The following is a 21,449-nucleotide window of genomic DNA, read 5'->3' on the forward strand; positions in this document are numbered from 1 at the left end:
TAATTAAATGATGGCTTCAAAATAATGAAAAAATATTTAAATTCATACTTAAAATGTCAAAAAAAGAGCATATGTACTTCATTCACTATGTGATGGAAATTCACTGGAAAATGTCAGCCTTACCTAACTTTTGTTGAGGGTCCGCCAGCGTCCAGGTCAGTAGCTATAAAATCTCCCACTCTAGAATTCTGTCCCATGTTACTAGTTACTACGAATGTCTTTGAACCTGGACGGAACACTGAGCCTTCAATTACATTTAGCACAGTCACGGAGATGGCTGTCGCTGTGAGCTTGTATTGAGACATAATTGATTGATGAAATTCGGCTTTATTTCTAACACCGATACTGAGTTGCAGATTGTTCATGGCTTCATAATCCAAGGGCTAGTAAATACAGAATGAAATAGTTTTACTACAAAAAGAAAAGAATTCTTGAAGAAAAAGAAATCCTTTGATAATAGGCAAATAAATGCTTATGCCTAGAAAGATGATATTAATTAAATATAAACACATACAATGTATTCTTACTTTATCGTTAATCTAATACAAACACATACAATATATATGGTGAGAAAAAATCCAATCTTGTATCCTTTGTTGAAAAAAATTGAAAAGGTATGACACGAGTCCTCACTGTCCACCAAAATTAAAAACTTAAAAATAATATAGATGGTCAAATCCTGGCACTTTGTAGTACAAAGACAGTTTATGTTAGCCTGTATCATTTTGTGTTTTCCAGAAAGTAGTTCTGTTTATACAAAGTATGGGCCTGATACATTGTAGCTTCCATCATTTGACTGGTTTTATCCATAGAGAACTATTTAGAAGAATTTTACTTCTACAAAGCTGACTTCTTTTATTAAGTCAGGTACTAGAATGTAGCACGTAAATAATAAAGAGAAATTCTTATTTTTTTTTCAACATATTCTAGAACAAATTATTTCACCTTTTGGAAATAATTAAGTAGTCATTTTCACTAAAAAAGATGATGTTAATATCCATTACTCATAAAATTCACAAACGATGGATTATGCCAAATATATTTTTCTAAATTTTCACATAATAGTCTTTAGGTGACCATGGATTCACGCATTGGTAAGTTTTTAGTCTTTGCCCTAATGTTGGCTGTACTTGCAATTTCAAGATTGGCTATAAAATCATGTATACTTATACATTACACACAAATACACAGACTTATTACATATAGTATATAATCATAAAAAGATTTAACATATGATGTTACATCTGGGAGAAAAATAAGAATCATTCCCATTTTATAGATAGAGGTATGGAGGACAGATAGATTTATTTTCTAAAATAATAGAGTAGTTTAGCGTGAAATAGTTTAGGATTTTTTCCCAGCATGGAATCCTAGGGAGTATAGTGAAAGAATATGGACTTAGTAGCTAGAGATGTAGGTTTGTATGCCAGACGTACCACACACGGTTAAGTGAAGTTGAGCAGGTTACATACTCCCTCTGGACCTCAATGTATTTATCTGTAATACGGGTATATAACTGATTGAGGGATGCTGTGAGGAACAGACTAAAGCCTCTGCACATGGTGGAAGCTATAGACATGGTGACACTTTACGATGACATGAAACAAATGATCACACATTCCCAGAAGGATAGACTGTAGGAGTCTATTTCTGAGGAATATTCTGAAGGAAGGAAGTAGTGGAAAAGGAATTACATTTTCCTATGAAGAATCCATATTGCACATATCACATATAGTTTATGCACCACTATTGCAATATTTTAAATTGATTTTAGAGAGAGGAAGGGAGAGAGAAACATCGATTTGTTGTTCCATTTGTTTATGCATTCATTGGTGGATTCTCGTATGTGCCCTGACCCGGGATCAAACCCGCAACCTTGGCATACTGGGAAGACACTCTAACCACCTGACCAGGAGGCTCTTGCACAAAAATAGACTTGCTGGGGCTTTAGCACAGGGTGAAAATTTCACTACCTGCTCCCTGGGAGCCAGGCATCTCCCCGCTTCACATCTCAGAGGAAATTCTACTGCAGTTGACTTGGTGGTTCGTTAATGTCAGGGGGACACAGGGAAACTCGAGGGACTTGGACCAAATCGTTAGTGTATTTATGTCCATAAAGGAGGTGGGAACGTGGTTCTACAATTACAGTAATTTACTGTTAATTTCATAAACACACAATGGAGGAATAAAGAACATTCAATTTATATAGTGAATATTCTTAGTGCGTAATAATTGCCATGGACACAATTCTTTTTGTAAAGGCCATGTTAAATCTGATTTAAAAATATTTGTAAACATCTAAAACAAAGCCCTAAGGCATAATCATATTTTGTTGTAAGCATAAAGTTAATTTCTTGCTTAAAAATTCTTTCAATTCATATGATCTGCGGGCAAGTATTGTATTGAGTTTCGAGTTAAAATTTGATGCCTGTTTTCATGAAATTATATAAACAGAAAACCTTGCCATGTAAAAGTTCTATATCATATACCATTTTAAAACAGTAATTTTTTATCTTTTCACCCACTCAAGTTTGCGTAATCTTAACATTTAAATTTAAGATTAACATTTGGAGAAAGACCAAGAGAACAAAATATTGAGGATAATTATCCCATACCTTAATAATCCTTAAAGTCCCCACATTGGTTCTTTCGTTCATTTCTATGTCAAACCAGTTCCCCTCATTTCCAGAGATGAAGAAAATGACAGCCATCCAGTTAGCGGAGAACTCCTCGTCCAAGTCAATGACTCTGAGTTGGAGCAAATTTGAGTTCAGAGAGTTTTCTTCAATCTTTACTTCATACTGAAACGAGAAGCAAGAAGCCTCAGCGCACACTGTGAGGGAGAATGACACTCATTACCCTGAGTGTCTACAGTTACTCATGATTTAGGAAGGGGATCGAAGTTTAAGGTCTCTCTTTTCGTTGTTCAAATATGTGGCCCCTGTGCATTGCATACATAAGCACAGACAAAGGGCATGTCTGCCTTGGGGTTGTATGTGACTAAGGAAAACATAGACATCTGTAAAGAGGATTGTCCAAACACATTTTGGCATGTGATGAACTGAAAGTCACTCCTTTCGAAGACAAGTACTTACCGAAGACCCGTCCAGGTATGGGATGTTGTCATTGACATCGAGGATTTTAATGCTGCATTCGCAGTCTGCTGACATGCCATCTGCCCCGCCGTCTCGGTCTGAGCCTCTTACAGCAAGAGAATATTGGCTGTATTGCTACAAACACACATGACAGACAGTTTCACAGTTGACATCGTCCTTATTCTGACTCATGCAGAGTTCTTTTAAAATGCTGGCTCATGGTTTACATAAATCTATGGTGGTGATAAGGGTACCACCGATCATTGAAAATGCATATATCTCACATGAATCACTATGAAAGACACCACGTTGAGTCCCCAAAATGCTTCTTCAGCCTCATGGAAAAGAAGCAACATTCTTTAAAAGTCTCATTCCTTGTATTTTTGTTCAGGATTTGAAAACGTTTATAAAGGGCAAATTGGGTCGAAACGCCCCGGAGGGAAGAGTTGAAAGTTTACCGGGAATTTTGGCATGCCAATTCCGTACCTTTCATAACCAGCCCCCGAGTGTGCAAGAATAAAGAGGCCCAGGTGGTTTGCACGTCTGGGGGCGGCAGGTTGTGGCAGTGGAATTATGTTCTAGCTCAGTTCTCAGCCTTCTGGCCCTTTAAACACAGTTCCTCATGCTGTGACCCAACCATAAAATTATTTCCGTGGCTACTTCATCACTGTAATGTTGCTACTGTGATGAATTGTCATGTAAATATCTGGTATGCAGGCTGGTCTTAGGCGACCCCTGTGGAAGGGTCGTTCGACCGCTAAAGGGGTCGCAACCCACAGGTTGAGAACAGCTGTCATCTAGCTCCTTGATTCTACTCAATGGTGCTTACATTTCCAGAAGCCGGTGAAGGCTATGACTCCTTTTCCAGACACAAGCACATTTGCATTCTCACTTAAAACTGTGATGCGATCTTGGAGGCTTCATAGTTAGAGACATCTTGAGGTCTCTCCATGGATGCCTCGTTAAGAATATCTGGAGTTTTCCCCTTTACTGTTGAGAGCTCTCCACTGCTAAAATGCTATATACATGAAAGGAGTTTCATTGGGTTCTTTAAGAAAGTTTAAGAAAGAGCTAAGTAGTCAATTTCTTCTGATGGTAACTTTCAAACAAGTATAAAAAGAGAGGTAGGTAACCTAGAAACTGATGGCATTTAGATAATCAAAGAGTGTAGAAATATCCTGATTTATCCTAAATTCCAGGTCGTCAATAGGAGTTTGTCATTATTAAATAACTATAATTATTAAAATAAAATTTAATTGAGTATTAATTAGGAAATAACACTTTCTCATGCATATACTTATAGTACATGCAGGTTAGCTATATTCTATTTTAAAATAATGAAAAGTTGAGATTTTTATATTAAGTTATGGGACCACATGGCATGATGGAAACCATGTAATGCTGATTTTAATTTGGTAACACTCACTAATTGTTTTCTTATTCATAAATGAAAAGATTGATCTGGAAGTTATGTAATTTCTATCTATCATTCTGTTCCTGCGATTCATTTCCCAAAGTAATCAATGGGTTGTCAGCAGCTGCAGCATAGGAAGAAAACAAAGATTTCTGTTGTCAAATGAGCTTAGGATGCACCGGGTTAAAGAGAGAGAAACGAGTTTCTGAGCCTGTGAACACTGTCGGAGCCTCGACCACGTTTGCATGCACGGTGACTCACCAAGACGGGGGCTAGAAGAGCCAGTGTCTTTTACATTTATTTCACTAGGGAACTCACTTGTTTCATAAAATGGAGCTTTTGCCTCTACTTCTATGCATATTTTTATGTACTCTCAGAATGTAGTTTTCTCAATTTAAGGCAAATCCTAAGTAAGATTAAATGAAAGACAAGAATATAAAATGTATGTGAGGCATCCCCATATTTTCATTTTAAAGATTTTTTTTATGTCATTACCATTATGTGAAAAGGTTATGTAACTGAATTTTTAAAATACAGTTTCCTTTTTTTTTTCTTAGGTACTCTTGCTTTTAGATTCAGTTCCTATGAATTAACAACCCATTCAAAAAAAAATAAATTACCTCTCTGTCTAGAAAATTATTCATTGTCCGAATTTCTCCAGTGTATCTGTTGATAATAAACATGGGTGAATCAGAAGGTTCCTGGCTGATAATCTTAAAGGCGATTTTTGAGTTCAAATTATTGGGTTCATCTGCATCAGTAGCATTGAGTCTCATCACCAGCGTATCTAGAAATCAAGGAGAAAGGATTGCAAATGGACAGTTTGTATGTATTTTTCTTATTGTTTATAATTACTTTTCCAAGAAGAGGTTAGGTTAGTTGGTTCATATAATGTGCACTCTACCATTTTTGTTTTCTACTTCTTCGACATAATCATATCTTAGCTCCTTTCTTTACCTTTACATTGAGAAAAAGATCACATTTGACCAAGAACCTAGATATTACTGGTAGTTAGAAAACAATGAAATGTTTTCTTTTGCCTTTCCATTTCTTATTCTAGTATAATGATTTCTTTTTACGGCTTTTGTGGTGAAACAAAATGATATTAAGGCCAGACTAACTGATTCTCAACTATACAGCACTTTCTAGTGAAAGAAGGGGAAGAAGCAGTATGAATGACAGTGGATGGGATTGCCCTTCAGAGCAGTCGGCTGGGAGGCTCCATGCTCTTCCCAGGGCCCCTGCCCCACTGTGCTAAGTCCTTCTGGAATGTTCCCTTAGGAATCTACTACAGAGCTGGTATGAGAGTCACAAGAGAAAATTCCTCTCATGGTTTTGGAGCTGCTTGTTGCACGTGAGCAACTGAAGCTGCTTTCGCAGTGGAAGGGAAAACCTTTAGGGAGACTTCCTCATGCCTGTCTTCTGCTTGCTTTTCTAGAATTACCTCTTACATTGGTGATGTGGTACATGGACATAACTTAGCTTCTAGCGGACTGGCTGTTAAGAATGATCTGGAAGCCCGCATAGTCTTGCTTACTTCAGAAAGTTGACTACTTACTTGCATTAGAGTTTTCTTCTATTTGTCCTAGGAAACTAGACATAGAAAATACTGGCGGGTTGTCATTTATATCCAGAACTCGGACTCGGAGCTCCAGGGGCCTCTCTAAATCTTGGCCCTGTAAGTTCAGAGCCCGGCAGTAGATCTAGAAGAAAAAAAAGAGGAATAATTATATGATGCGACAAATACTGAGTTTTTACTTTGTTTGGACGCTCTACTAGGCGCTGTGCCACTAAAAGAAAAATAAGACTTTATTTCCTACTTGAGTGTGAGCACAAGCAGTACTTATAATCAATAAGGGAGGCACACATGTACTCAAAATACCACTTAAGAAAAGGTAACATGATCAGTTACAAAAGGATGAGCAACAATAGTGTGACATCATAGGGGATGTAATGACTGAGATCAATCTTAAAAGAGGTTCTCAAGCTGGAGATTGGCAGGGTGTTCCCAGCAAAGGGATTCATTAAGAGAAGAAGCCTTGTTTGAAATTAGGAATAGGGGCTAAGCGGGGGGAGGAGGGGCTGTTGAGACTGTGGTAAAGGAGAGTAACGTGGGGGTTTCCAAGAAATACAGCGTTCATAAGCTCGGAGGGGCTGTATGGGTGTTTGTGCTATTGTTATTATCACCAGCCGTATGCATAAATTAATGTATGCTATTTTACCTATTTTGGTATATTTCATTTAAAAACCCATTATGCTTTAACCAAAGCTAATAGGCTGGCATGCTGATTTAGAGAGTTTTTGGGAAAACATTGTGGGAAGTAAGGCAGGAATATATATTTGGAAGAGAAGACTAAGGAATTAAAATAGTCAGTGAAAGCAGCAAACATAGATGACTATTTGAAGGTATTTTGGGATATGGATTGATAGTGTTTTAATAGAAGAGGTTACAAGATCCAGACAGGTTGTCCTTTATTTTTTAAAAGTTTTCTTTATTGATTTTAGAGAGATAGAGGAAGGAAGGAAGAGAGAGAGAGAGAGACCTGACTAGGGATGGAACCTGCAATCCTTGGTATATATCGGGATGATGCCTAGCCAACTAAGCTACCCAGCCAGCGCCTATTTCTTTATTTTTAATTTTAAGTATTAACAAGTGTTGACCATGATGGGAGTAACTCACAGGACAGCAGAAGAGACATGAAAAAGGAAAGTTGGTACAAGAAGGTTCTTGAAGAACTAGGTAATTATGGGACAGTGGGAACTCTAGAGATATACTGGAGAAAACAAAATGCATCTTGCTTTTGGAACATTTCTGAGCAGGCGGAGGGAATTAATTGTAGGAGTTTTTGGTGAAGAGCCTCAGATTTTTATAATGAAGTTGGTCATGAGGTCAGCTGCTTAAAATAGAAACGAGTTAAGGGTTTGAAGAGTAAGCACTTACACTTTGTCACAGCTAGTAGAGAATAGAGTAAGATTCAGGTAAGGAGGAGCTGAGGCCTTCCCGAGGCACATTCTGTGCTCCGGGGAGCTTGAGCAATTTGCATTTATACTCAAGTATGCTCACTCAGGAAAGGCTCCCGTGGAACCTACAGGATCACCCCTAGGCACTGGAGCTAGAGGAGACCAACATTCTCAACTAATTAAAGACAAAGAAGTAAACGTTGAGTACTTGCCCTTCTAGCAAATGCTCTAGCTTGCCAGTGGGGCCAGACCGGAGGCTAGCGTTTTTTTGCTGAGGAGCTCATGCAAGATACCTTTGTCACTCGGTCTTCCCTATGTGTCTCTGGGGTCATAGTTGCTCATGAATTAAGAGACAACCAAAAAGTGCCTAATACTGAGACTCTTGAAACCAAATCAAGTATGATCTGAGCTCAAGATATCCTCCAAATAATTTAGGCCTGAACATATATATTGACACGGCATCCACTTACAATGAAAAACGGGGTGACTTCTCGATCAACTATGGATGTTATGTTAATTTCACCAGTTTTTTGGTTAATAACGAAGATTCCAAAAGGTGGTTGATCAATTCCTACTCCAGAGATGCGGTAGGTAACTTGCTGGTTTGCAGCACAATCTGAATGAATCTGCAGAAAGAGCACAAGTGAAATTATTACAGGATGCAAAAAAAAATCTGCTGTTTCATAATGTCATAGCTGTCTTTTTTGAGAGTTATTGAATGTCCTGATATCCCAGTTATTTGGGGGGAAATTCTGGAAGTAGAGAATTATTTTCCTAGATGTGGAATAGTTACAGTGCTAGTATTTTTCAGTGATAACTGATAATGTAATAGAAGAAATTCAATTGTGTTTTTACCAAATAATAAAAAAGTAAAATATCACCCTAATATACCTAAGTCTATGCAATCATCATTCATTCATTCATTCATTCATTCATTCAACATTTATAGTTTGATGGTATTATTTTCAGGCTCTGTGCTGGTATTGGTTTGGAGTAGGGAACTCCTTGCCCTCTTGAGGAGTTGGCCAATGTTGTCATTATATAACCTTGATCTTCCATTTCAAATGTGAAGATTGAGGTAGACCTAGGTAGGTAACAAAAGATACCTGACTACATGTAAAGCTTTTAATTCTGAAATTGGGGAGGTAGTATTAGCAGAAAAGTAAAGAGACCACCCCAAAGAAATGGTTGCAGAAACCAGGACTCTGTTCATTGAAATAAAATATTGTATGGGGAGTGTCTCTGTGTGTCTCTAAGTGAAAGTGTTATGTTTGTCTGTGTAGGGATATATATTTGTATATGAATGAATCTGTGTGTGGGTTTGTGTTTCTGAATGTGCCTCTGTGTGTGTGTGTGTGTATGTGTGTGTAAAGACATGTAAGGGAAAGTGAAAGGAGAAAGATTTTTTGAAAAAAGGTACATTGTGAATATTCATAAACAAGCCAAAAGTAGGAATTTAATTCAAACAGATTGTGAGGTAGAGAAAGCACATGTTGAAATTGTTCCTGTAAATATGATGAGTGGTAACGCACTATATTTTTAAAATCCAGAGTCTGGGGTAACACATGACTGTGTGTGTTAATTTCACCAGTACGGTGAGTCCATATTTAACCGTTTACATGAGTGCCTACATTTCTTAATTTATCTCTTTAATGGCTTCAACTTTCATGATCTGAATGACTGTTATTCTGTTGTATATCATGACTTCTCAGTCAGATATGTTCTTAAAGTATGTAAAGGGCAGGTTCTTTTGAAACTTTAACGTCATCCATTTTGATTGTCGAGTTGCTGTTTTGGGGTTGAGACTTACTTTGGCGATTGGGTTCCTCTTTGAGTTGTCTTCGCCTTCCCGGCAGGCTGCTGCAAACTTGATCCACTCGCGCTTGTGCCTCCTGATGGAGTGCCACTTGATGGTGCCATTCTTAGCGTTATAATCTCTGACCTTGAACGGGCAGGGGAAAGTAATGGTACCTTATTAACTTGTATTCAGAATTCACGTTCCACTAAAGAAGCTGTGGGAAGGGTCATTGTATGTCAGAAAGGTGCTTCTTTGGGAAGATGGGTAGTTCTGATACTCTGTTAATTTTAGCATAACATTAACCTTACTTATAAGGATGATTTTTTTTTGTGGGTGGTGGGGTGAGGCACAGGGATATGTTGTTACTTCCAAATCATTTTCTTTGTTTTTAATTTGAAAAAGTAAATTTGCTGTATATTACCTGGATTCGAAACTCACTGTTAACTTCCACCAACACCTATAAAAAAATAAGGTAAACACAACAGTTAATTTTTAACTAAATGCTTTACAATTTATGTTATCAAATCATTAAAAAGTCAAATTCGCGTCATTAAAATTATTTCCTGTCTGGATAGCAGGTGGATCAGCTTATTTCTCAGGTCTGATAATGATCGTAAGGATTCTTTTCCTTTTGGTTTTTACTTTTCAATTTCTCTCTTCTTTTTTTAGTTACTTTTATTTTTAACCTTTTTTTAAAAAAATTCTATCCTATGCAGATACTTGTAATCATATGAGCTAGGACATTTGAAGCTATAAGCCAGTGGGAATGAGGGTTGGAAGCTTGGGTTCTCTTCTTGTGCCTGAAGAGCTGGAGATGTTCAACCATAAGTTGTGATACTGAAAGTTTTGACTACAGTTTTAGCATCTGAGTGGTCACAGGTGGAAATAGGAAAAAATGTTTTGGGGTGAAGAAAGAATACGAAGCAGAAAATATCCAGAGAGCTTCCAAAATAGTTGCTTCCTCACATTCCAATTTGAAATGGATGCTTTTCTATTGTTCTTGAAAATCTTAAGATGGTAAGTTTTGTACTTGCTTGGAAAAATGAGACTATAAAGTTCCAAAATAAAAGCAAATAATTTTCTCTGTGTAAAAAATGAGCTCATGTTTGATGTTTTACTGTTCGCACTGGACACAATAGATGATGTGAGTGCGTCCTTCCATGGAAGGAGAGGAATTTCAGGAGTGTGGGGCAAATTGCTGGGCAGGCGGCTTCCATCCATCTTTCCTCCTGAATCAGTGTGAGGGAGTCAAGCAGAGGCTGCAGGTCTAGCTCAGTCTGGCTTTGATCTTTACGAATGATTTGTAGAGTTAAAACAGGGTCATTTAACTTATTTTCCCCTAAACTCCAAAGGCATTTCTAAAAGCACAAATACTTATGTAATACATTCAATAATCAACATACTTAAGACATTGTAAATATCTATCTAAAAATTAGGTGTGAACTTGAAGGCTAGTTTGCATTTATTAAGTTTTAAATTGCACCTAGAATTAGTAAATGCAGTGTGAATCTTGAGTTTGTTTTTCTGCCTAAAGGGGACATTTTTAACTTCTCCTTGAACTTTTGTTAGACTTGCAAAGTATGAAAACTATTATTGCAAACAGGCTTTATCTGCGTTACTAATAAAATAAAATTATGGTTTGTATTTTAAAAAATACTGACACATAATAGTAATTTCAAAATAGAGTAAATTACTTTTTATAGTGAATTTTAATTTCACCATTAAGTTAAAAATAAAATTTTAGCCCTGGCTGGTTTGGCTCCATGGATAGAGCGTCGGCCTGTGGACTGAAAGGTCCCAGGTTCGATTCCAGTCAAGGGCATGTACCTTGGTTGCAGGCACATCCCCAGTGGGGAGTGTGCAGGAGGCAGCTGGTTGATGTTTCTCTCTCATCAATGTTTCTAACTCTCTACCCCTCTCCCATCTTCTCTGTAAAAAATCAATAAAATATATTTTAAAAAAATAAAAAATAAAATTTTAGTGTTTATGTACATTATAAAAAATCACCATAATTGATAATTCAAGAAACTTTATATTATGGTTAATATGAGTAGTTTAAAATGATAATATTTTTATTATAGGAGTTACATACTCATGGTATATATTTAATGTTAATCATGATCATTATCACCATTACAATTCCCTAAATGCTAACTAAATACTAGACAGCACGTTTAGAGAGACCCATGCATTTCATCTTCACAAGTACATGTGGTCAGTACTATAATTATCTTCACTTTACAGGTGAGGAAATTGAGGTTTCCATATTAATTTATGGCTAAATACAATCCAATGCAATTCAGTCTAAATTTGTGCTTGAGGTATGGGTTTTACAATTAAGTGCAAGATAGCCTATTTTACATAAATTACTAAATAAAATATACTATAGATGACTGACATTACAATTCTGAGAATTCAAATAAAAATCCTGATTTTAATCTCATATTATCCTTGTGATTAAGAATCTAATCTCATATGATATACAATAATAACAATAATAATAGTAATACTGGGATGTGTGTGTATGTAAGAAAAGTAAATGGCCCACATGGTTGGAGAAGGACCTGAAATGGTATTGTAGAATCCGACTTGGGTGCGGAAATGAACCCGTGTCAATGCAGCTGTGTGCTTCTTGCTACCGTGAACTCATGAGCACTTGGTCCTCTCGTTTGTGGGTGTTGGGTGGGGGTGCGAGGCTCCCTTATTTGTCTGCCATTTCTTCATAGCTTCAGATTGGGTATTCACCTGCTATCTGTCTGGCACTTCCTCACCGCATGAAGTGTCAGGGTCACTGTTTGCTTTGGAGAACTAGCCTGATGACGATGACTAACCTGACTTTACAAAGCTGGGTCATTATTTTTCCCATGAGAGGCAACTTGGGCAGAAGACCAAGCAGGTTTCACCATACAGTCAGGCTCTTAATTAGATTGGTAATTAAAAAACTGCCAGGTCTGCTTAAAAATATGTCGTGTGGACATAACCAGTTTGCCTTTTGCTCAGGCTAAAATAATCTCTGAAACAAAGTCACTCTTTGACTTTGAAAGGCAAAATAACGAGGTAAAAAGAGCATTTGGTACAGTCAGAAACCTTTCAATGCACTTCCTAAATTCTCTGAGCTGCAGTTTTCTCATTCATAAAATGACAGGAGTTGCCTGGATTATATACAGTTACCTTTCGAATTCTAACACCGATTCCCTGTGTGCAATAGGAAAACATTGAAGTTTCTTGTTCATGGGAAATGGATGATAAAGTTGTGAATTTAAAAGATGCCCGACAGCAATTGAGGGAGGCAGTGGGAAGAGGCAGCGATTACAGGCCGGGAGCAGTTGAGTTTCTGCATCAAGTCAGTCCAGGGATGAGGAGCAGCAGTGGCAGTGGGAAGAGACTGGGAGAGATCAAAGGAGAGATACTGCTTGATTGAAATGCAAGGGGTTTGAGAAAAGGTGGGATGTGGGCGTGAAGAGAGGGAAGTAAACCTGGAGATCAGGAACGAGGCAGAAGCAGGATCTGGCAGGTTAGAACAAACCTAGATGCTAGAGATATGCCCAGTGAAAATGTTCAGCGATTGGAATATGTGTCAGCACCATGAACAATAGTTCGGGCCTGATACACAGATTTGAGAGACACCTGCTCAGGTAAGATGGTTTAAATCGTGGGAGAGTTTGAGATCCCTAAAGTGGAAGATACAGCAAAGCAGCAGCCTGTGGCTGAGGATGAAACCAGGGGAATTCCTATATTTATGTAACTGGGAACAATGACAACAAACAAGAAACAGCAAGAGGTAGAAAAGAAGTGGCCAGCGAAATAGGAGGAAAATATAATGCAATGCCATGGTTGTCAAAGGAAGGGAGAACTGAAGGGCACACATAGTATGAACATGTGTCCGATGATATAAAAAAAAAGGCGAGCAGAGTGAATCCTGAGAAAACCCTGAAGTTTTCTGTGACCTTCAAGAGTTCTGTGACCTTTAGGAGAATGCCTTCAATTGGATGGAGCAAGCTCTCCCTGACTGACAAGATAGAGAAGAGGACATAAGAGTGCCACTTTTTTGGGAGAAATTTGGTGGTATAAGGAAATAGAGGCAATAGCAGAATTAGACAGTGTCCATGGAGCTATCTGGGGAGAGGGAGATGCGGATTTTTAAAGGTTGAGAAAGGGGAGAGTAGGAGATTTTGAGCTGAAGCAGGAAAGGTTGAGAAAGTACTGGCTAGAGGTATTGTGATGACCAGGAGGGGATCGGCAGAAAGAAAGGGCTCTGAAGACAGGGAGGGGAAGAGTGAAGAGATGGAGATTAAAATCAATGGATTAGGAGAGGGAAATTGAAGGGCATCGTACTGGAGGATCCAGACCCTGCCCCTGGAGTATGGGCGAGGTTATTTTTCTGGTAACTGGGGGGGTTGTTCGGATTCTGAAATAACCTGGGAATACGTTCTGAGGAGGCTGTGAGGGAGATTCACTTAGAGATGAATACAGGGTTGTCAAGCTTACTGAGCACATCTCAGCGCTCTTGCCTCTGGATATGGGCCTTGGGGTAAGTCACTTAGTCATTCTGTGCCTCAGTTTCCTTATTTGTATATGAGACTAAAGCCTTTTTTTTAAATCCCAAAATTCTAAGAGCAATAAAGAAGTCGCTTGAAGTGAATCCTCAATGACTCTTCCCTTCACCTCTAATTTAGAAGCCAATACACATATAAACAAAACAAACAACCCCCCCATCCCCCCACAAAACACCAGCAACCACAGAACACAAAATTGATGCTCATTTCAATGATTCTCTAATTCAGCGGTTCTCAACCTGTGGGTCACGACCCCTTTGGGGGTCGAATGACCCTTTCACAGGGGTCGCCTAAGACCATTGGAAAACACATATATAATTACATACTGTTTTTGTGATTAATCACTCTGCTTTAATTATGTTCAATTTGTAACAATGAAATTGGGGGTCACCACAACATGAGGAACTGTATTAAAGGGGCGCGGCATTAGGAAGGTTGAGAACCACTGCTCTAATTATACTCATTTTTGGTTCTTTTCTTTTAATATTGAGTTTTATATTTCTTTGTATGTAACAAAATCACCTCGAAAGTAGTAATTTATAATTTTTTCAAGGAAAACTTCTTCCATTTCATAATTGTGAAGTGGTCTTCCAGTTACTTGACAGTTTTTGTTAAGCATCGAGTCTAATGTATTTAACTCTAATCGATAAAGCTAAAATATAATAATTTGCTTCTTTAAAAAAAGTCCTCTTGATTTATTTTATTTGTTCATTGGTTCATTTACTTATTTGACAAATATATATTGAATGTGTATTATGGGGATCCAAGGCTTTAGTAAGACCTTTAAGGAGCTTAAGCCCTAAAAGTATTATGGTAAGTAAGCCTTAGAGGAAATGTAAAATAAATGTAACAATACACCATTTAAAAAGTGCTCGGGAACCTCAACGTGATGATTTCCATGTTTAATACCTTGACACGTTTCTGGAGTGCATGAGGGAAGGGAAATATAAACTATCCCCAAATTCCCTTCTGATGCCTCTACGTGGTGAGATTAGACACCCATCGCGCAATCTTGCATCGGCGCAGAGCACTGTGAAAGGTACAACAGTGAGTCGGCCAGAAGCTGCCCTCAGCCGGCTGACAGTCAAGTAGTGTTAGGAGCAGCAGGCAGCCATTCATTAGTGGGATGCGGCTTTACATTGGACAAGCGTGAAACACGGAGCTCTGTTCTCACAGACCAGGGAGGGCAGGATCTGCAGCCAGTGGCATCTAAACCACAGGAAAGGAATTTGCATGCCAAGCGTCGTCAGCAGGGGTGGCTGCCCAGCGTTCTGAAGGGAGTTCCCTCACTGACGGAGCTGCCAGGCGGAGCGTGCCTCCTGTGGCACTCAGGCAGTGCCTCTCAGGACACGGGAGGTCAGCCACGGCGTCCTCTGGGAATGCACAGTGAAGAAAGAGTTACCAGAAATCACGTGCTTTGGGGATGGACAACAGGGCTGTTTTCTAGACTCAGGAGCCTTGGGAAATAGGTGTCTCTTGGCCCCGAGGGACCCAGCCTTCAGCTCCATCAAGGGAGCATTGTCCCAGGCCTTGGGTTCTTCTGTTGCCTAACCCAGGCATGGCGACATGTTTGACTGTGTGGCAACGAAAACCAATTATATGGTGAGACATTTGCCCACCCCCTTTTCCTAAGGCGAAAGGAGATGCTGGTCCTAAATGTGTCTGAAACCTACAGTGGGGAGCGCCGGGTAAATGGCAATGATCTTGTTAACTTCAGTTTGTAAATTTTACTAAACAGGCGAAAGGAAAAAAAAATTCTACTGGGATACTAATATCTATAATATACATCATTGTAATATGTGCTCAAGAAAGCATAGGAATCCCCTGTTTCGCTTGTCTTCTGTTTAGTCTGTAGTAGTTTGCTAGCTCTTCCCTTGTGCTACGCATCAGTAAATATAGTAATGGGGACTTAAGATGCCCAGTTCAAACAAGTTGATGAACTATGTAATAAAGCATATGCAGGGGTGGGCAGAAGTAGGCCTACAGTTCTGATACAAATAAATAATACAATAATGAGTAAATCATAATTCAAGAATAAGCTGTTTCACGCACTCACAACTGCAAACCTACTTTGGCCCACCCCTCTATTATTTTTTGTGTATTTTTGTGTGAGTGCTGAGAAATACTCAGATAAATGCCTGCTTAAATACTAAATACTTTCAGTTAAGTTGAAAGAGTGGAGTTAGTTTATCAGGTGGTTGCAGGTTTGTTTGTTTGTGTTTTTTTTAGAGGAAATATTAACCATGGAAAGGGAAGAAGCTAGGCTAGTGTGATGTACTGAAGAAACGGGATCATTCTTGGCACTAAAGAATGGTTTATTTGCGTTCGTTGCTGCAGAAGTTGGCCTTTATAGAAGAAGACACCTTGAAAGTGTATTGATTGAACCTGGCAAAGTTATAAGTAATCATTTAGAAATCATTAGAACTATAAAAATTCTACTGGTTCTAGTTTGCTTTCCCACAGTGACAATGCCATACCTCATACCATTGTCACAACCTTCTTAGAGACTTCTTATATTGGTGCATAGGTAACATTGTTCTCTGGCCTAGAATGCCCCTCCACACACTGATATCACGGAAACAAAAAGGAAAGAAAAATAAATGCAGAATCAATAACATTTATTTGGCTCGCTGTGTTATAATAGGTGTAAGCCATTGTCTGTCCCAGAGACTTGTCTAAATAATGGAATCACCCTGTGGCAATGTTGGCCACTGTAAGAGCAGGTTGGTTCTTCATCTTCATTCTCCAGAGCAAACCCCCTAACTTCAACAAGGTCCATCCCTCCCGGTGTATTGAGCAGACTGCACAGCATGCTTGCAAACAGATGGCTGCCCAGCTCTCACATGGACTTGCATTAAAGATACCACCAGTCCAAATGTCTTAAGGGCTTTCAGAATCGTCCAACTAGGCTCCCTATGGCAGGCTTTCACTTATCAATTTTGAGCAGAGGAAGGTGTAATTCCCTCCCTCCCTCCCTCCCTCCTTCCTTCCCTCCCTCCTTCCTTCCCTCCCTCCCTCCTTCCCTCCCTCCCTCCTTCACTTCCTCCCTCCCTTCCTCCCTTCCTCCCTTCCTCCCTTCCTCCCTCCCTCCCTCCCTTCCTTCCTTCCTTTTTTTTTTGGAGAACTCAAAGATTCACAGTGAGGCTAGCAGAAAGCTAAGGGGAAGAGTTGGCTATGGTGGTGGTTAATCTTCAGAAGAAGAGTATTTCAAAGCAAACATAGACTGCATAACCCCAAAGGACATTTATCTAAATTACCTGATAAAACCAGTAGCAAAAAGGAATTGTAATTTTTACAAACCTTAGAAAGTGACACGTTTTATAAAAATGTTATAATAATGTAAAAGTGAAACATTTAATTCACCATAGAGTAAGTTCTTTGAAAAATAATTTTCTTAAGGCATATGAGAAACTTGATTGATTCTAAAGTAAAATATGGCAAAAACCAAACAAATAAACAAATAATCCACACAAAAGAAACCTATCAAGACTCAAAAAATAAAATACAAATGTCCAGAAACCTCTACAAAGAATGAAAGTTCAATAAGGATACGTTTGGATAAAATGATACATTATACTGAAGAATGACTAATTGGAAAGGGACTGTTTATAGAAATTTTATAGGATGTAATTAATTAAAAATAATCATAAAATAATGAAATAACGTGTCTTACAGATTCAATGAAAGTTATTCCATGAATAAACCTTGAACCAACTGTAACTATCATAGGACTTAATAGATCAAATTGATATAAAGGAAAAATAAAGTATTATATCATTTCACAATGTACAAATGCTCCTGTGTTCAAATGATGTGCCGCATAACACTCATCAGTCCCTGCCACATCCCAGGTTATGACATCACCTGGACCTAGAGAGCCATGAAAACATCCATGGAAGAGCTCATGCTTAAAGGGCAACTTGACATAAAATCATAGAAAAAAAGGGGCAACTTGTACTAAATGAGCAGCTTATTGATGCTCATTTACAACAAAATCCACTGGTTGTGACATATCTTAATGAATAAACTGAACTAAAACTAAGCAGCATACTTTGAATCAGAGATCTAACTTGTTATTATGAAACCCAACAATCCAGTTTTAAAATTAAGCAAGTAGAAACAAATGTGAACCACAGCACCACACACATCCTGCCAAATTGGATTGCGATTTAAGCGGCACTTGCCTCTGTGGGTTACATTAACCTTTTACTGTTAGAGAGACGGCGATTCAAAAATGTTTCACATCAGTGAAATCGAGGCAACACATTGGCGCTGTACTTAGGGTTGTCTTTAATAAGAGAAAACTAATAACGTCTAAAGAGGACAGTGATAAAACATTTCATTACATTTGTCTGATCATCAATGTACAGCTTGTATATCATAGTCATTAGTGATTTTCCATTAGTAAGAACGAGTATTATGATAATTATACTTATTTCTTAATTATAGCCCTTCCTTCCCCTACTCTGTCATTTCTAAATCTCCCATAATGTCATTTTTTAAAGCAAAAAGATTGTTTTAAATAAATTCAGAGTGGGGTCTCGATATTAGAGATATGGATCCCAGCCACATATAAAGCCGATGAGGTTAATTGGATAGTGAGGCCAGTCACAGGCAGCTATGATTCTAATGTATATGGATCCCATTTCTATGTTTTAAAATTTATAGTGAATCTACCAGCAAAGATACCAAAAGAATGAAAAAAAAATGTTTACATTAAAAATCAGGACACACCTGTGCTATGACTTTGACAGCCCAGCTGTGAGAGATGAACAGCAAAGTGCTATGAAATAGCCAGGTGACTTCCCCAAATTCCATGTTTTCTCAGAATGACTTAGCAATGACTTCCATGTCAGAGATGACATGTGATGAGTGGACACTGATGCCTTAATGTGATCTCTGGTCTTCAATTAAAGAGAGAAGCACCATTTAAAAACCTAGTCCATAAAATCACCTGGTCATTAACATAAACTTTTGATGGGTCTAAGTTAGAAATAACACCGAATAGCACTTTCTGAAAAGTTCACCCTGGTTTGCAACGCGAACCATCATGCAGGGTTTTTGGCAGAAGCCACTCACCAGAAGGGTGACCAGCGCCGCAGCGATCCTGACGTGCCAGCCCATCGCTGCCCGGCTCTCTTACATCCAGGCCGGGAGTCTGGTGATTCTCTCTTCCTTTGCTTTGCCCACTCAGCCGGCCGGTGTCTGATGGAAATAACTTCTCAGTAGGTGTTCCTACATGCAGGCTTTGAGGTGTTTCTGCCTTCGCTGGGAGAAGGACCGAAGGTACGTATAACCAGTCCAGATCCCCACCCTAAAACTTGGGCTGGTCTCACTAAAATGCTTGACAAGATCATCATTGCTCCCAGGTAAAAGCTCAGGGACACACCCTCCTCCCAGCTGTGAGGCAGCTCGCGGGAGGACAGGGACGGTTCGCTCCTTTACTGACGGGTTCCAGTGGCAGGCATTTAACAGTCAGAAATATGGAGAATTATGGCATTGGCAGGGGCTTCCCCCCACCCCCTCTGCTCTGCTCACAGGTTGCTGAGCTCCCTCCCGTCTTAATAAGGCAAGTGTGGTCTGGATGCAAGCCCATAGCATTCAAAGGGGACCGTGTGGCCCACGCTTATAGCCAGACGCGCAGGCACAGGAGAAAACCGTAGACTTTCCATTTCAGTGGATGCCAGGGAACATTCAGTCATTTTCAAAGTTCTCTAGGGGGCAAACAATTTGCTAATGTGAAGAGTGGGGATGTTTTAAAGCAATAGTTCACACACGCAGAACTCTGATACTTACATTCCGAGGTCCTCTGCCTTCAGGTGGCCAGCCTCAGTCCAGGGCAGCCTGTGCTCTTCTCTCTAAAGGATCATCTTCTCTCCCCAGCACGTTTGCTCTCTCTGAAGTTTTGCCTTTTTCAGGTGGGGTAAGAAACAGTACAATATCATGGTCAGAGGAAAAGAAAGCAGTAAAAACCTCTAACTAAAGTCCTGCGGGTAATTTTAGGTGAGGATCAGTGCCTGGCATACCAGTGGGAGCTCAGAAAGCTGCTCGTCAGGTGAGGTGGGTGAAAAGTCAGTGCGGTTCCCAAGCTCAGAGCCAAGGACGGGGAGCGAGCCAATTAGCACACGGGGAGCGCACAGCAGAGCAGCTGCCCACACAGGCACATGGGACCCAGCAGCCTGCGGTTCGTGGAGATGAATTGCGACTCTCAAGGCAGCGCCTGACAGTGTCCTGGGAGATGCGCTGCCCCTCGCCATGTCCATGCCCAGGGTGCGCATCCTGAGTGGCAGGGGGCTGTGCGAGTTGAAGGGGAGTCTGGGACAAGAGACCGATTGGATGGGATAAAGTTGGTTCTGATCAAAAGGGTGCTAGCAATGGCCTCGAGAGAAGGCTAGTCAGAGCTTCTACTGAACACTGTCATTTCACTGCCGATGTGTGACAGAGGTGACAGCAGAGGTTTGAAACGTCACGCCATCCATCGTGGAGCGTAGAGGGAAGGAGATGGGTGGCCCATGCTTACTTACTGTGAATACGAATGCTTATAATAAGAACTGGTTGAAATAAATAATAAAATAAAAGGAAATAGGCCAGATTTCTTACTAGTCGAGGAAGACAGAAAGTGAGTGTCAAAATATAAAAGAATTAAAAAGTACAACAAAACAGAAAGCGAGAGACCACCTGCGACGTGTCCGAGCAGTGTATTAGCAGGAGGGTTGTGTGACCATGCACGGACAGCAGAGGTGCACGAACTTCCTCTCGCATCTTTTCAGCGGCAAGTGAATGCTTTCTGGACCTTGAATTCCGCGCATGGCTCTAGGGTGTGCACAGACCCTCTTCACCCAGGACCAGCCTTGGCTCCAGCCCTCACTCCATGCCCGGCTCCAGCAACCCGAGCAGCAGCCCCTGCAGCCCTTCCTGAGAGGCATGGCGGAACCCCAAGGTCGCAGAGCGGGGGCTGTCCGGCCCGTCACGTGATATTGAGCACAAATGGGAAAGGGAGATTATGAACCCCTCCTCCTTCACCCCTTCCTCTGCTGCTTTCTGTTTCCTGCTCATTTTCATGTCCTTGGCACATCACCGTCCAGTAGAACTTTCTGAAATGGGGACATGTTCTCTACCTGTGCTACCCAGTCTGGTAGCCACTAACCACCTATGGCTATTGAGCATTTGAAATGTGCGATGACTGAGAAACTGGATTTTTAACTTTATTTAATTTTAGTTAATTTAATTTAAATAACCACTCGTGGCCAGCGGTTACTATATGGCACTGTTCTTTGTCTTCTATCTGATTCTTTGCCTCAGCTCCTCTGTTCTTCATACATTCAATCCTTTTCTAACTGAGGGCACGCTAGCTCTGCCCCAGTTTCCAATCAGCACCTCGGGGTGCCCTTTTCTGTGGGTTCCTATGACCTCAGGGGGCCCAGTCCTTTCTCCCGACTCCTTATTGATCCCATTCTCGAATGCTGACGAGTTGAGATACTTTAGAACACAGGCAACACGGAGCCCTCTGGTTTCCGTGTTCACATTTCCCAGCCTCCTTAGCTGCAAGCGCACACACACTGCACATCCCTGTGCTACTCACGTTTGCTGCTTCCATCTGGTCTCCCCTCTGCGCCCTGTTTCTA

General features: G+C 40.0%; 1 protein-coding gene across 1 annotated transcript in view; it reads right to left on the reverse strand.

The window, feature by feature from the left end:
• The window catches only part of DSG1 (desmoglein 1), a gene marked incomplete at both ends in the record, with an annotated part of 29,776 nt that extends 10,828 nt beyond the window's left edge, over positions 1-18,948 (reverse strand). Inside the window, 9 exons of the mRNA XM_081097744.1 lie at positions 124-383; positions 2,616-2,801; positions 3,096-3,230; positions 5,130-5,296; positions 6,068-6,212; positions 7,941-8,096; positions 9,281-9,412; positions 9,690-9,725; positions 18,904-18,948. Coding sequence (XP_080953870.1) covers positions 124-383; positions 2,616-2,801; positions 3,096-3,230; positions 5,130-5,296; positions 6,068-6,212; positions 7,941-8,096; positions 9,281-9,412; positions 9,690-9,725; positions 18,904-18,948 — 1,262 coding nt within the window. The remainder of the gene's footprint in view (positions 1-123; positions 384-2,615; positions 2,802-3,095; positions 3,231-5,129; positions 5,297-6,067; positions 6,213-7,940; positions 8,097-9,280; positions 9,413-9,689; positions 9,726-18,903) is intronic.
• Between the last annotated feature and the right edge of the window lie 2,501 nt (positions 18,949-21,449).

This window comes from Myotis nattereri, assembly GCF_964212035.1.
Source record: "Myotis nattereri genome assembly, chromosome: 8".
Classification (NCBI taxonomy): Eukaryota; Metazoa; Chordata; class Mammalia; order Chiroptera; family Vespertilionidae; genus Myotis; species Myotis nattereri.